The sequence below is a fragment of the Odontesthes bonariensis genome, chromosome 7, assembly GCF_027942865.1.
Source record: "Odontesthes bonariensis isolate fOdoBon6 chromosome 7, fOdoBon6.hap1, whole genome shotgun sequence".
Lineage (NCBI taxonomy): Eukaryota > Metazoa > Chordata > Actinopteri > Atheriniformes > Atherinopsidae > Odontesthes > Odontesthes bonariensis.
The window spans coordinates 12,974,289-12,986,835 of record NC_134512.1 but is presented as its reverse complement, the minus strand read 5'-3'; the positions used below and the strand labels follow the sequence as shown (position 1 = coordinate 12,986,835).

The 12,547-nt window shown below is 40.2% G+C and overlaps 1 protein-coding gene across 1 annotated transcript; it reads left to right on the top strand.

Annotated features, from left to right (window-relative positions):
- The first annotated feature begins 211 nt into the window (after positions 1 to 211).
- Positions 212 to 2,532, top strand: fjx1 (four-jointed box kinase 1). The gene has a single exon (XM_075470932.1). The coding sequence runs from the start codon at positions 592 to 594 to the stop codon at positions 1,873 to 1,875; it is 1,284 nt and encodes a 427-aa protein (XP_075327047.1). The 5' UTR covers positions 212 to 591; the 3' UTR covers positions 1,876 to 2,532.
- Positions 2,533 to 12,547: the final 10,015 nt, after the last annotated feature.

Here is a 12,547-nt window from a genome sequence, read left to right as displayed (position 1 = left end):
CTCAGCTCTAGGTATTAATTATCATAATGGCTGCATGGTCCACTACCACACAATCCTTACACACACATAAAACGCGGTGCGGTGCACTTGCTCTGCTCTTCTCTGAACCCTCCTTCCCACGATCCGCCCACCACCTCGGGACTGAAGTCACGTGTCCCACCGCCTGGTGTCTCTCGGCGAGTGTACACCACCACAAATTAAACTCAGTCAGTGCCTGGTGGAGAGAGGGGAAGATGCGAAGCAGAGAAGTCTACACGGACGGAAAGCCCCCACAGCACAAGTGGGTTAAAACGGAGAACGTCCAACAGAGTATATCGACGCTGTGGTCATCCGAGATTTTTTCTTCTTCTGTTTTTAAGGCATCTGAAAGAGACGAGAGATGAAATTCAGGCAAAACTGGAGACACTATTCTTACTGTGATCTCAGACAGTCCGCCTGTGTGCCGTGGTGCGTCGGGGGTGTGCGGGACACGGGGCGCACAGCCCAGAGCCGCACCAGCTCAATTGTGGATTGAAGATAACTGTTCCCTCCATATCATATCAAAATCTGTTAGAGTTCTGTGGGCTGAAGGGGGGGGGGTTGATCTTCACCATGAGGGCTCTCTCAGCAAACTTGTTCGCTGTACTCTTAATGTGCGCCCTCGCAAGTGTTTTCTACGTCTGGAGCGCACTGGAGGACCGTTTGGAGCGACACAAACGGAGCTTCTCGGCACCGGGCGGAGGGTCTTTTCACCAAGGTCTCCCAGAGGACCTCTCGGCCAAAACTTTCCGATCACTGCTTGCTGTTCCAGCTCTACAAAGACCGAATTTGGAGGACAGACTTGAGGCTCACAACCTCACCAATCAACCTGTTTCTGTAGGAAGTCGAGATTACCATGTGAATGGGGATAACAAGAGGTCATCGCGACGGGAGGGTTCGGTCAAGTCACACTCCCCAGTGGACAGCGGGGTATTTTGGAGTGAGTGGCTGGAGGATCTGCTCCCTGTAGGGTTCACTGAAGAATATGCTCGGACTTGGAGAAGACGAGCGAGGACATCCCGGGTAGTGAAACTGGAGCCTGGATGCGGCAGGATATCCAATCAGCTCGCCACATTTGCGGATGGAACTAAAGCGTGTGTGCGTTATGGGATAAACGCGGACCAGGTGCAAGGAGAAGCTCTAACATATTACCTTGCCAGTTTGCTTGGCATCACGAATCTGCCTCCTCTGATACTGTCCCAGCTTAACAGTGACAGTGAACAATGGGCGGATGTGAGGACGCGGATAGATAGTTTGCAGTGGAGTGATCGAGCCGTAGTTTCTCTCACAGAGTGGATCTCAAATCTGACAGGAGTTGTCACACCTGCACCGCTCAGGCAGGAGAGCAGCGGGCTGCATCCGATGCTTGAAGGACTCGGGAATAAGACGATGGGAGAACTGCTGGAGCTGATGCAGTGGACCGACCTGATCATATTCGACTACCTAACAGCAAACTTCGACAGACTCGTCAGCAATTTGTTCAGTCTGCAGTGGGACTCGCGCGTAATGGAGAGGGACACAAACAACCTCCACAAAACACCTAAGGGTGACCTTGTATTTATCGACAATGAGGCCGGGCTTGTGCACGGCTTCCGGGTGTTAAACATGTGGGAGAAATACCACATATCAGTACTGAACTCTGTGTGCGTGTTTAGAAACAGGACCACGCAGCGCGTGGCGGAGCTGCACAGGCGCAGAGACTCCAGGCAAAGGCTGCTGGAGCTCTACCGAGACAGCGAGCCTTTGTCTCAGGAATTAGGATTTCTCTCAGATGAACACGCGGGTGTTCTTCAGGACAGGATAGACAGATTACACGAACACATTTCGCATTGCAAAGGAAAGTACAGCCAGCTGTGAACACCCAGCACTTGCAGATGATGGGTTCGTTATCTTATAACGAGATTTGTATCCCTGTGCAATGCTATTACACAAAACCGTCATGACTCCAGCTGAACTACCTCTTGTGCATAGAATGTGTTTCCCACTATATGAATTGACAAATGTAACACGTTTATCAACCTCCCAGTGAGATTTTCACTTTATGCCTCAATGAGAGGAGTAACTGTGGCCAGTTTATCCTGTATTACTCCACTCCACTAATGCTCACCTGGATAAACACAAATGTAAAGAGTACAGGTATATATGTGACTAGGGCACCATATTGTGGTGATTTATTTGTTTGGATTTTGGCCTTGTGTTCATTAATTCCGATGATGTATTCCTAAGCCTTAAATTGTCTCTTCTTGAGTACCATATTTCTGTTGCTTTTTATAGAAAGTCATTTTCACACACTGTAACAAATAGCACCTGCACTCTTATAAATGTGTTGGGACTGCATATTCAGCCTTAAAGTCACAGGTGTGTCATACATTGTGCATTGGTATGTTGTAAATATTGTCTGACAACCAATGTTGATGCTTAACTAATTTAATGTACTAATTTAATGTACATTGTAACATTCCAAAATCTCATCTTTTATATATATGTATATATAAATACACTAATTTAACTTGGCTGTTGTTACACTGTGTGTTTTGTATGTAGCGTGTTCTTAACTGCCTATCAGAGGGCATCAAATTCCGTATTTGCCTAGTTTGTGTTGCGTTGTGTTGTAGGAATATTGTGTGCAGACACACAACAACCCTAAAAGCCTCACTGTCAGCCACAGGCACGCTACAACACAGATCTCTCGAATCCCCTTTATATTCTCACGCAGAGTGATGAATTAAAGGAGAGAACTGACATTTTTTGACAAGATTTGAGGTTTTATTGTTCCATAATATAACAAACCCCTTTTCATACAACACCGTGAGTATTTGTCACACATTTTAAATGGCTACCATATGTTCAGTAGGTAGCTTGGTGCAATCTGTTGAACTAAAAAGTAAGAAGATTCCCACTGAATGCATGCATTGATAAGAGGCCAGCAACAATTAATAAGAGCCTCGCTCTCAGACATCCATTAAAGTTTTTCACTTGCTGAATTTTTAAAAATGAGATGCTTCCAAAAGAATCCACATATAATGCCTCAGGTCTTTGATATTTTGCTTTATAATTCACACTCTCACTTCACATCAAACCACCAAACTTAAATTCAACTCTTGTGAAAGAATCCTCTCCTTACTCTCTCCACCACAACCCCAGTGCAATGTCTGATTTCTAAAATTATGAGCACATCGGAGGGAAATGATCAAACCTTTTAAGGCGTAATGCTTTCCAGCCTTTTTTCTGAGGTGTACCTCATATGGTTTCTTTTACAAATTTTTCAAGAAGCCAAACGACTCAACCTAGCTGTTCCAATGAATGAAATGAAAGCATTTTTATTCAAATAGTGTTTCCATTTTTGTACTTGTAGTTTAGTCAATAACTAACAGCACATGTGTCAGTGGTTTGTGCCTCTCCTACAAAAGAGTAAGTAAGTGTAACAGGAGTTTTTTTTTTCCAGCTTCAGCGGTAAAAGGGACTTTGGGATCAATACGTTCACTTACTGCTGTATAGGCAAAAACGGGTCATGTTAATTAGTTGGGCGTAGGGTTATTTGCAAACGTTTGGGTCTCAGGGTGGTTGCAAAGGCTGCATGTGCTGGGCATGGCTCTAAGCATGTCAGGTTATACACTGCAGAGATTTAAAAACAATGCCAAAAAGAGGTCTGCATGTCCAAACCAGAATTCCAACCTTTTTTCTTTCCTGTCTGGTGCAATTTCCACTTTTTATTTCATCCTCCTCTCACCCTTTGCACCATGCATCCGTCTTCATGATTCACATCACTGTCAACTTCTTTTATTTTCTAAATAGCGTATGAAAGTTTCATTTTTCTAATTAGATTTTTTTGTGAATTCCTCTGCAGAAGAAAGTCTTTCAACTGGGGACCATGCCAGCAGTAATCACACTAATGGGGAGGAAATCAAAGAGGTGGTTGAATCCCCCTATAACTGTTCACACATGTTCTTCTTTCACTCTTCCTGCCTGGCCCTCTTCAGCCCCCCTCTTTCCACCCAAAAGCAACAAAATCTTTACACACACACAACTTTGTAAAGTGAATTGCAACTTGTCTCAGCTCGTGGCACCAGTAGCAGTTATTATGCAGTATTTGGCAGTTAGCCTTTACTTTATACAAGTCAGTATTCTGCTGTTTCTTTTAAATGTGTTTTTTCTTCAGAATAGACTGAATTTGAGGCTCAGATAATCACACAGCTGGCGGCCCTGGGCAGGCCTGAGCACAGACCCCAGGTACTCAAAGAGATCCTCTTCTTTTTTGTGCACATTGCAAACATTCCAGAGGAACTGAGGGAGGATCATCTCCATGGACACACCAGTACAGACCGGCACTCCTCAGGCAGGCAAGTGAAAAGAGTTCCAGCTGTGTACATAAACCCCTGTAAAAAGCTCATTCTTTTCCAAAAAAGTCAAAGAGTAGTGAAAGTCAGAATAACCAGTAAGTCATGTAAAAAAGAATGTTGCTCATGATAATGTAGCATTTGATTAGCAATAGTGACACATCTATAAAAAATATGCCTCATTGAGAATATTCCTTATCCAATCAACACAAGCACCTGATTAGATAAGTTAATCTTAAATACCAGAAACAGTTACCCATCAAATCTGCAATCCAGTGCATGTACAGCTTGCTAATTAACACCTGCTGCTATATTTTGTTTGCTGAATTCTCAACTCGGACACAAGAATAAACTGTAACTATTTGGTGATTGTCAGCATACTTGACTTTTCTTAGTATATCCTATGGCATCAAGTACATCATTTATCTAGAATGAGTGCACATCTTAAAAATGTTGCATGTTGAATTTCCCCCACTTGGGGATGAATAAAGTATTTTTCTATTCTATTCTATTTAAGTCACCCCAATTTTGTCCTGGAGACCTGGGTTGACTCTACTATCAGACCACTGTTTGTTCACTAAGTTCATAGGATGATCATAATTTGATTTTAAACACTTTACTCATGATTTCACACAGCTGATTTAGCTGTTTTCTGGTATCCTGTCTAAGCTGAGTAAAAAGGCCACAGGCCATCACCACGTTTGTATTAAAGAGATCATTTAACTCGTGTCAGAGTAGCTAATAAACATATTTGGACTCTGAGCCTAAGTCTTTAATGTTGTTGGTGCTTTTGCCAGACATCAGGTGATAAAGTGACTCATAATGTCCCAAAGAGCCTGCCATGTGCAAGGAGATGGACATAACTAGCATTCTTTCATGGCTAGATGGGGGAAGGAACTTCCTGTGTATGACTGAATGATTTCATTATGAAACATGGGAAGAGTCACTTAGTCACAGCTGAATAGATACAGGCCATGCTGGGTAAACCGGGGGGCTGAGTCAACGACTGGAGGGGCTTTGACAGTATAAAGGCTGGACATCCAGGCTGTAGTGTGCCTGCAATGGTTGCACAAAGTCTGCTTTTGTCCAAACCACAGCTGTAAGTATAAGGTCAGAACCTTTGTGCATTCCATCTCAAGACAAAGTAGAAAGTAACGAATTTCAGATGGAGATAGCAGAAATGAGGGAGAGGTTGCAATATTTCATTCTATAATAGAGAAGAATGTATATTTTCATACTGATTTAAATGAAATGTAAAGATGTCCGAGGATTTTCTTTAGTTTAAAAAAAAAAAATGTCTAGTTTAATCTAGAGTTTGTTGTGGAAAAAAGACCAGAGTAGTCGGACTCACCTTGGCAGCCTCTTTGGGGAATTTATTAACAGGAACAGACAAGACATACATGTCACATGGCAGCATACAAGGAATTCCTAAAGTCAGTAGATTGTGGTTTTCTCTTATACTTTCTGATAATATTCTGTGCGTATGTGGCCAAAACCCAGTCTCTATCAGATGCCATTGTGTCTTAGATTTCCACAACCATGTTCTGCTGTTGACCTTACCAGAGAACACCCTGACCCTAAATAATATGCAATGTGAGCAATGGTGAGGTACTGCTCCCTCCCACAAGGTATACCTTTTTGATTTCAAATATATTGTCTTTTTATTACTAACTTGGAATATAGCACCTTAAAACATCACAGAGAACATATCTGAAGCGATCCTTTAAAAAGCTACATAAAGGAAATGTGAATTAGACACTTTATGACTAGTCTGAAGCAAAGAAACTAGGCTGCATAGTATTTCCAGAGTGTAAAGGTACAGGCTACATAATTAATGGTTGTAATTCAAGAGAAGAAGTCAATGTTCTAACCGAAAACAAACCCTAAGGAGCGGGGAGAAAAACAACTGCCGTGGACATCCACAAGCGGAAAACAGAGAGAGCTATTCTTTCGGAAGTACTTTAATCTCAGGAAATATCTTGGCTTTTTATATCACTTTCGGGAAGATGATGGTCAGTCATATGAATTTGCTGTTTCCCACCTCAGAGTGGTAACAACTGGTGAGTCACATCATTTTAATCCTTACCAGCTCAGAATCAATTCAGAGACCATAAAGGGATCAATTCTTCTTTCAAACAGACACACACACAAAAAAAAACTCCTCAAGCAAGCAATATAATATGCAATATTTAATATGTAACTTTATTACATATTAAAGGAGGTTTTTTTTTCATTTTTACAATTTCCAGTTATCTAGTCTTATTCACTTTTTCTAAATGAGAAACAAAAACTGTATAAAACTATTGCATTGGAATTTTCTTTCTGGAACAAGAAATTTCCCTAAAAATTGGCTCGGTCCTCAGCAAAAAAAACTTGCATCTTTGATTGCACGATTGGTTTACGTGTTACCATCATCGTCAATCGCACACAGGGGTAAAAATTAAACACATGTTTCTGGCTGTTGTTAACTGTCACACTCGGGGCACGCTTGTTAAAGCAAAGATTACAACTTTAAGTTGTTTCTTGTACTATGAGCCAGATCTTAAGTGGTGATTGTTCGTGTAGCTAGAAATTTCAGATAACACTTAATCTCATCATATTTTCATGGTGTTATTTTTTTTAAGCAACAATAATAGTGTATACACTCAGAGATAGTTATGTGCATACAATCCATTGAATAGCTTTAGAAACAAGAATTGTATAACCTAAATTTTACCTTGACATGATTTGCTTCATGGAAGTCATGTGATGCAAAAAATTTAAAATCAATCCTGTTCATTTCACTACTTAATTCCATGCTATTTGTCATGCTTTGTCTCTCAAGCTCGGTATGCAAAATGTCAGGCTATAGCCTGCAGAAACACATCATGTCCTTCATTCAATTTTATATTTAACATTTGCATCTTATACAGAACAAAGAGTGTTAATTGACTTTTTGGAAATATTTTCTGTAGTAAACTTTCATTATCTGATAAGTAACCATGCGATGTGTGAAATGATGGCTGTCCACGTACTGACAGTACATTTAGATGCGTGATTTTACCACTGTTGTAATCAAGTTCATAACATATGTCTTAAATTCCTGTTTTACTCATTTGATCCAGGACTACTCAATTCTGACTTTTGATCCCGTATAACGGCCTCGAGTTAAAATGTTTTTCTCTCCCTCTCCTGACTTTCTCTGAAATGTTGCACTGCCCTTGATTGGCATGCTTGATGGATTTTGATTTTCTTCTGGGTGATGTCTGTTAATGCCTTGGCACAGCTAGGGCACCTGTTTCAAGTGCACGCACTTTTGCATTTGGATTCATCTCAATGTAAATCAGTATGCTTATGGGAATTATCTTTTTTTTTTATTATTCTTTTTCCGAAAAGAATAACCATTCATTTTACCATTGAATGCGTCCTTTTTGCAGCCATTTTCACACAGACTGTGTCGTAATTATGATATTTCTATGCAAATGTTATGTATGAGGTTGGGGTAGAGGAATGGGTGGTTGTGAATCAACTCCAGAATCCAGCAAGGAGTTGATTGCTTCAAATTAGCATGCTGGACATATAGCTATGACTGTGTAACAAGTACAAGAGTGGTGTAGTATGTTAATGCCACACCACTTAGAAAACACAGCTCTTACATCTGACAACTTCTTTCTTATTGAAATTCTATCTAGAAAACGTTTTTCTTACTCGAAAGCATGAAAAATACATGCTCATGCTTTCCAGTAGACTCTTTTATTATTTCTTTTTATGCGCTGAGAGTGTCAGAGAGTTGAATCGTCTCCTTGCCTGAAGTGCAGTGAGAATCAATACACAGAAGGGCACAAGGACGTGAGATACTTGATGACAAAATACCTACAACCTGCTGAAACAGCACATTCCTTCCTGCCAGCTGACCGTTTGCTCTCTGAATGTTAGTGTTGGCCAGAGGCTGTACGCTGTCAGAGACCTGCATGTGGTTACTTACAATAGTCACTTTGAATTATAGCACCCAATCGCTTGGCCAGTGCTCAGTAATTTGGTCATTTCTATGTTAATTGTGCTTTGTGCTGCTATAGTAGGCTGTTGTTCAGTGCAAAGACTCCAGCTTTTATCATCCCATAATGGTGTGTCATTACATGAATTGATTAAAGCCAACTGTGAGAAAATGTCATGACAGTGAATCAGTTACAATGAATAAGTCTACAGACAGAAATATAGAAGGAAAGGAGGCCACTGAGGCATGTGATGATGGAGACAGGTATAAGATGCTGGCAGTTGCCCAGATGATGGCTTCTCCCTTCAAATGAGGGAAGAGTTCACTATAAACAAAAACTGCTGACTCTGCAGTGAGACTATCATTTGCTCAACATTGGACATGCTGTATGTGAAGGTGAGATGAAACTACTTAGTAGAGGATACAAAAGCATAAGGGGATGCAAGAACAGAGACACAGTTGCATATCCATACATATATAACCTAATGAAGCTTGTGTCATTTAATGGTTCTTTTACCTTTGGTTTATAAACTCAGGCTTGGTTTCTTGGCAGCCCTACAACCCAGGAACTCTCAGCTCTCACAGACATTATCCTTTCCACGTCCTTCACAGCATTATCACTTGATGACGTTCCTATCTTGAAATATCCTGACAAAGTTTGCTTCCCATTTCAACTGGCTCTTGTTTTAATGATGAAAGAGCAGAAAGAGATGGAAGAATACTACCTCAAAACTGATAGTGTCCTTATGTACAGAGAGTACATAAGTGCTGATGTAGTTCTGACGTTTTGTGCGTGACATGAGGGTTAAACACGTCAGGGTGGGACAAACGTTCGACCGGTTATGCCCTTATGGGAATTTAAATTTAGAAAGTCGTAGTAAGAGGAGAGTTCCTAACCACTATGGTGCAATGAGTATGTCACTGCCTTGATTAGGGATGTCCTCGAGGGCCGCTGTCTTGCAGGTTTTAGATGTTTCTCTGCTTCAACACGCCTGATTCAGATTAAAAGACCGACTTTGGACATCCCTGGTGTTGATGGTTAAAGTGTCAATTAAAGCCATATACAAACCAAATGTTCAAAGAAACTAAACATTTCAGGAGGCATGTTCATATGAGCACACTCGTCCTTTTCCATAACATTTTGTACAGGCAATCTTACTATGTTGGACTTAGTAAGATTTACATATCACTTTCAACATAGCACCAGCGTGAACGGCTGCAGACACATTATTGAATAGACACATGCAGCATTTGTTAATTAATTAATTAGATCAATTAATTAGGTTTTGTGTAATAAAATGCATTTCAAATCCCCATTACACGTCACTATTCAAAAAAATTGTAGCCTAATTCCACTTTCCATTTTGTGAATTTCCCTGCCGTGGGAGTTATAAGGGCTTATCTTATATTATATGGACTTTCAGAGTTTGCAGTAGAGGTGCAACTGATCATGTCATAAAGAACACTGACAGTGGAGACAGCGTACTTAGGTGAAGTAAAAGATCATATTTCTTGAGTTTATTACTAACAGTTGTGCAATTAAACCCTCATGAGTTCGAATCTAGATTTTTTTTTTCTATGAAACTAAGTGTTTAATAAGCCTAAAGAAGTACCTACATCTGCTGCCAGTAACACATTTTTTCTTTATAGTTGCAGGAAGTTCGGCATGCTTTATGATGAGATGACACGCTGTTGTGAGAAAACCTTGCTTATACCTCACTTTATTTACTGTCCAGTCATGCTTGGATTGGAGATACTGTGCTCATGGCTCTCTGTCAATGTCAAAGACATGTTGGAATGAAACTGGGAGAAACATAAATGTTAATGTGACCAATATCTGAAGGACTGAATCCCATTACTTTCACAGATTGATTTTCCAGTCACTGGTGAGACAAATCTTAAGGCCACCTTTTGAAAAGGCACAAAAAAGTAAAGTTAATCACACACATCTCCATAGACTGGTTTACAATAAATTGCTCTGAAGTGAACTTGACTGCATAGTGTGCTTTTTCATAAGCTTTATAATTGTCGTATCATAATGGCTGGATGAAACTAGCCCAAATGTCATATTTCAGTATTATTATGCTGCTTATGTGCACACCCTTCTTCTTGTTTAATATCCCCAGTTGTTTGGCTCAATTCACTTAACTTTCAATATTCCATCACATCACTGCATTTTGATGATCAAATATTGACACTAACACTGATCACTTGCAAAGTCAGACACCTCAGCAGTACTGTAACCATATCTTGGTTTTAATACGAAAAAAAGAAGCAAAACAACTGGAGGTAGTTAGATATGAAGTAAAATGCTCCAATTTAACACTAAAATTTGCCATTTGATAAAAAAAAGTTATTGAATATTTGTTTTTAAGTTGGTTTCACACTAACTAAAATTTTAAGATCATAACAATGGAACTGCCAGTTCCTCACTGTTCCATCGAGTGATCGAAAGTGGCCCTGATCCACACAAGAACACAACAAAGTACCACAAGCACTGCTAATGTCTGAAAGCTACAAGACTTATCTATTTGCAACGTTTGTAAGATTAGGTTAAAAGAAGAAGAAGAAGAAAAACATGCTGTATTAGATATGAGCCTGCTGAACAAGCGGTAATTAATGGGGACCCGGCTTGAAAAGCAGTTTCTTAACACATCTATGATATTCCTTTATGCAAGTCATCATCTCTAATATGCCCCAAGTCAATAAAATGGGTGATAACAACAAAGAATACAAGAATAAACAAACTGTCAACATAATGTACCACAAATATTGAACCCTGTCCACAATCACGTTTAATGCTTCATCTCGAAGGCCCTTTTAAGAACATGCACTGCTCAGTAACTTTTCTGTAAATGTTGTCATGCATTGGCTAATATACACTCGGAAAAAGACACCCCTTCCGTGTCACAGCTGTAACCTGATTCATTTCAAATAACAAGACTGAGGCATCCGGCCTCCCACGCCAGCAGCAACAGCAATTATACACTGGCACGACTGCATGGTGCGGCCGCTTAGTGTCTCACACTTCATGGCATCCTCAGATTACCCAGGCTAAAGGGGAAACAATACAGGGTGCAGTAGTTCACTTCCGTTCACACTGGCAGGCAATTAAAGCAGACAACATTTGTGTTTTAGCATTATACTCGGCCTAACCTGCGTCATTTGGCAACATAAATCAAATGTTCAGAGGTTTTCAATATCTCAATGAAAAACAACAATTGACAGACAAGGTGGGGTCATGAAGTTCAGACACCCTTCTCATTTTGTGGATCAGTAAAAGGCTTTGAGAATGAGATATGGCTGCTCTCCTTGTCTTGGTCCTATACATTCTTTTTTTTCTCAACCATTTTCATTAATTCCCCTACCTTCTTCCTCAATCTATTTCTTCACATCTCTTTGGCCTGTGCAAATATTGCCTCCTCTGGGCATCGATTGATTGCATGTAGGGAGGCTAATCATTTGGGCTACGTACAAAGGCATTTTCTGAACAATCAATGCAACTGCGAGATAAACTAAATCCTCTTAGGGTTCCACGGTCCTTGGTAACATAGCACTGTCTACCACGTGGGGGGATATCTATTTTCTCTCATTTTGACTCTTCTCATTTTTCCCTTACTCCTTCGATTTTTGAACCATCTCATTCACTCTGTACCATAGATTCTTCCTTAGATAAAAAAGAGGGCGTTCATTGGACACTTGGGGGTTGAAATATATCATCTGTCGCACATGAGTCAATTTTAATGGCAAAGAATTATCACCTTCCATCAGGAAATTGAAAAGTACAGAGATGTGCTATTGGAGACAGAAAACCTGCTTCTTTTGCAAGCACAACGAGAGTGCAGCGAAGTGATTTATCAATTTGTCTTTACACTTTTATGTTCATCTCATTTTTACTGCTGGTGTGAAGGTAACAACAAACAGCATGGTCATTTCAACTTCCTATTGTCATTCCAGACCCAATATACAAGGGTACACACAGTGAAATGTTAGTAGATGGTCTGACTTGTTTATTATCAGAAAATGACAGTTTTGATCTTTAATCAATTCATAAGTCAATAATCAGTCCTTAATCCTGCATTTAATGGGATTAAGGGATCTTGCATTCAATCCCAAGCCAGTATTACAAGCATCAAATCAAAGAATCGGTGAGTCCCTTTCCTTAATAGCATTTGCTTATCTGCTCTAAACTGTGAAACAAGAACTATGTGGTTTTCCT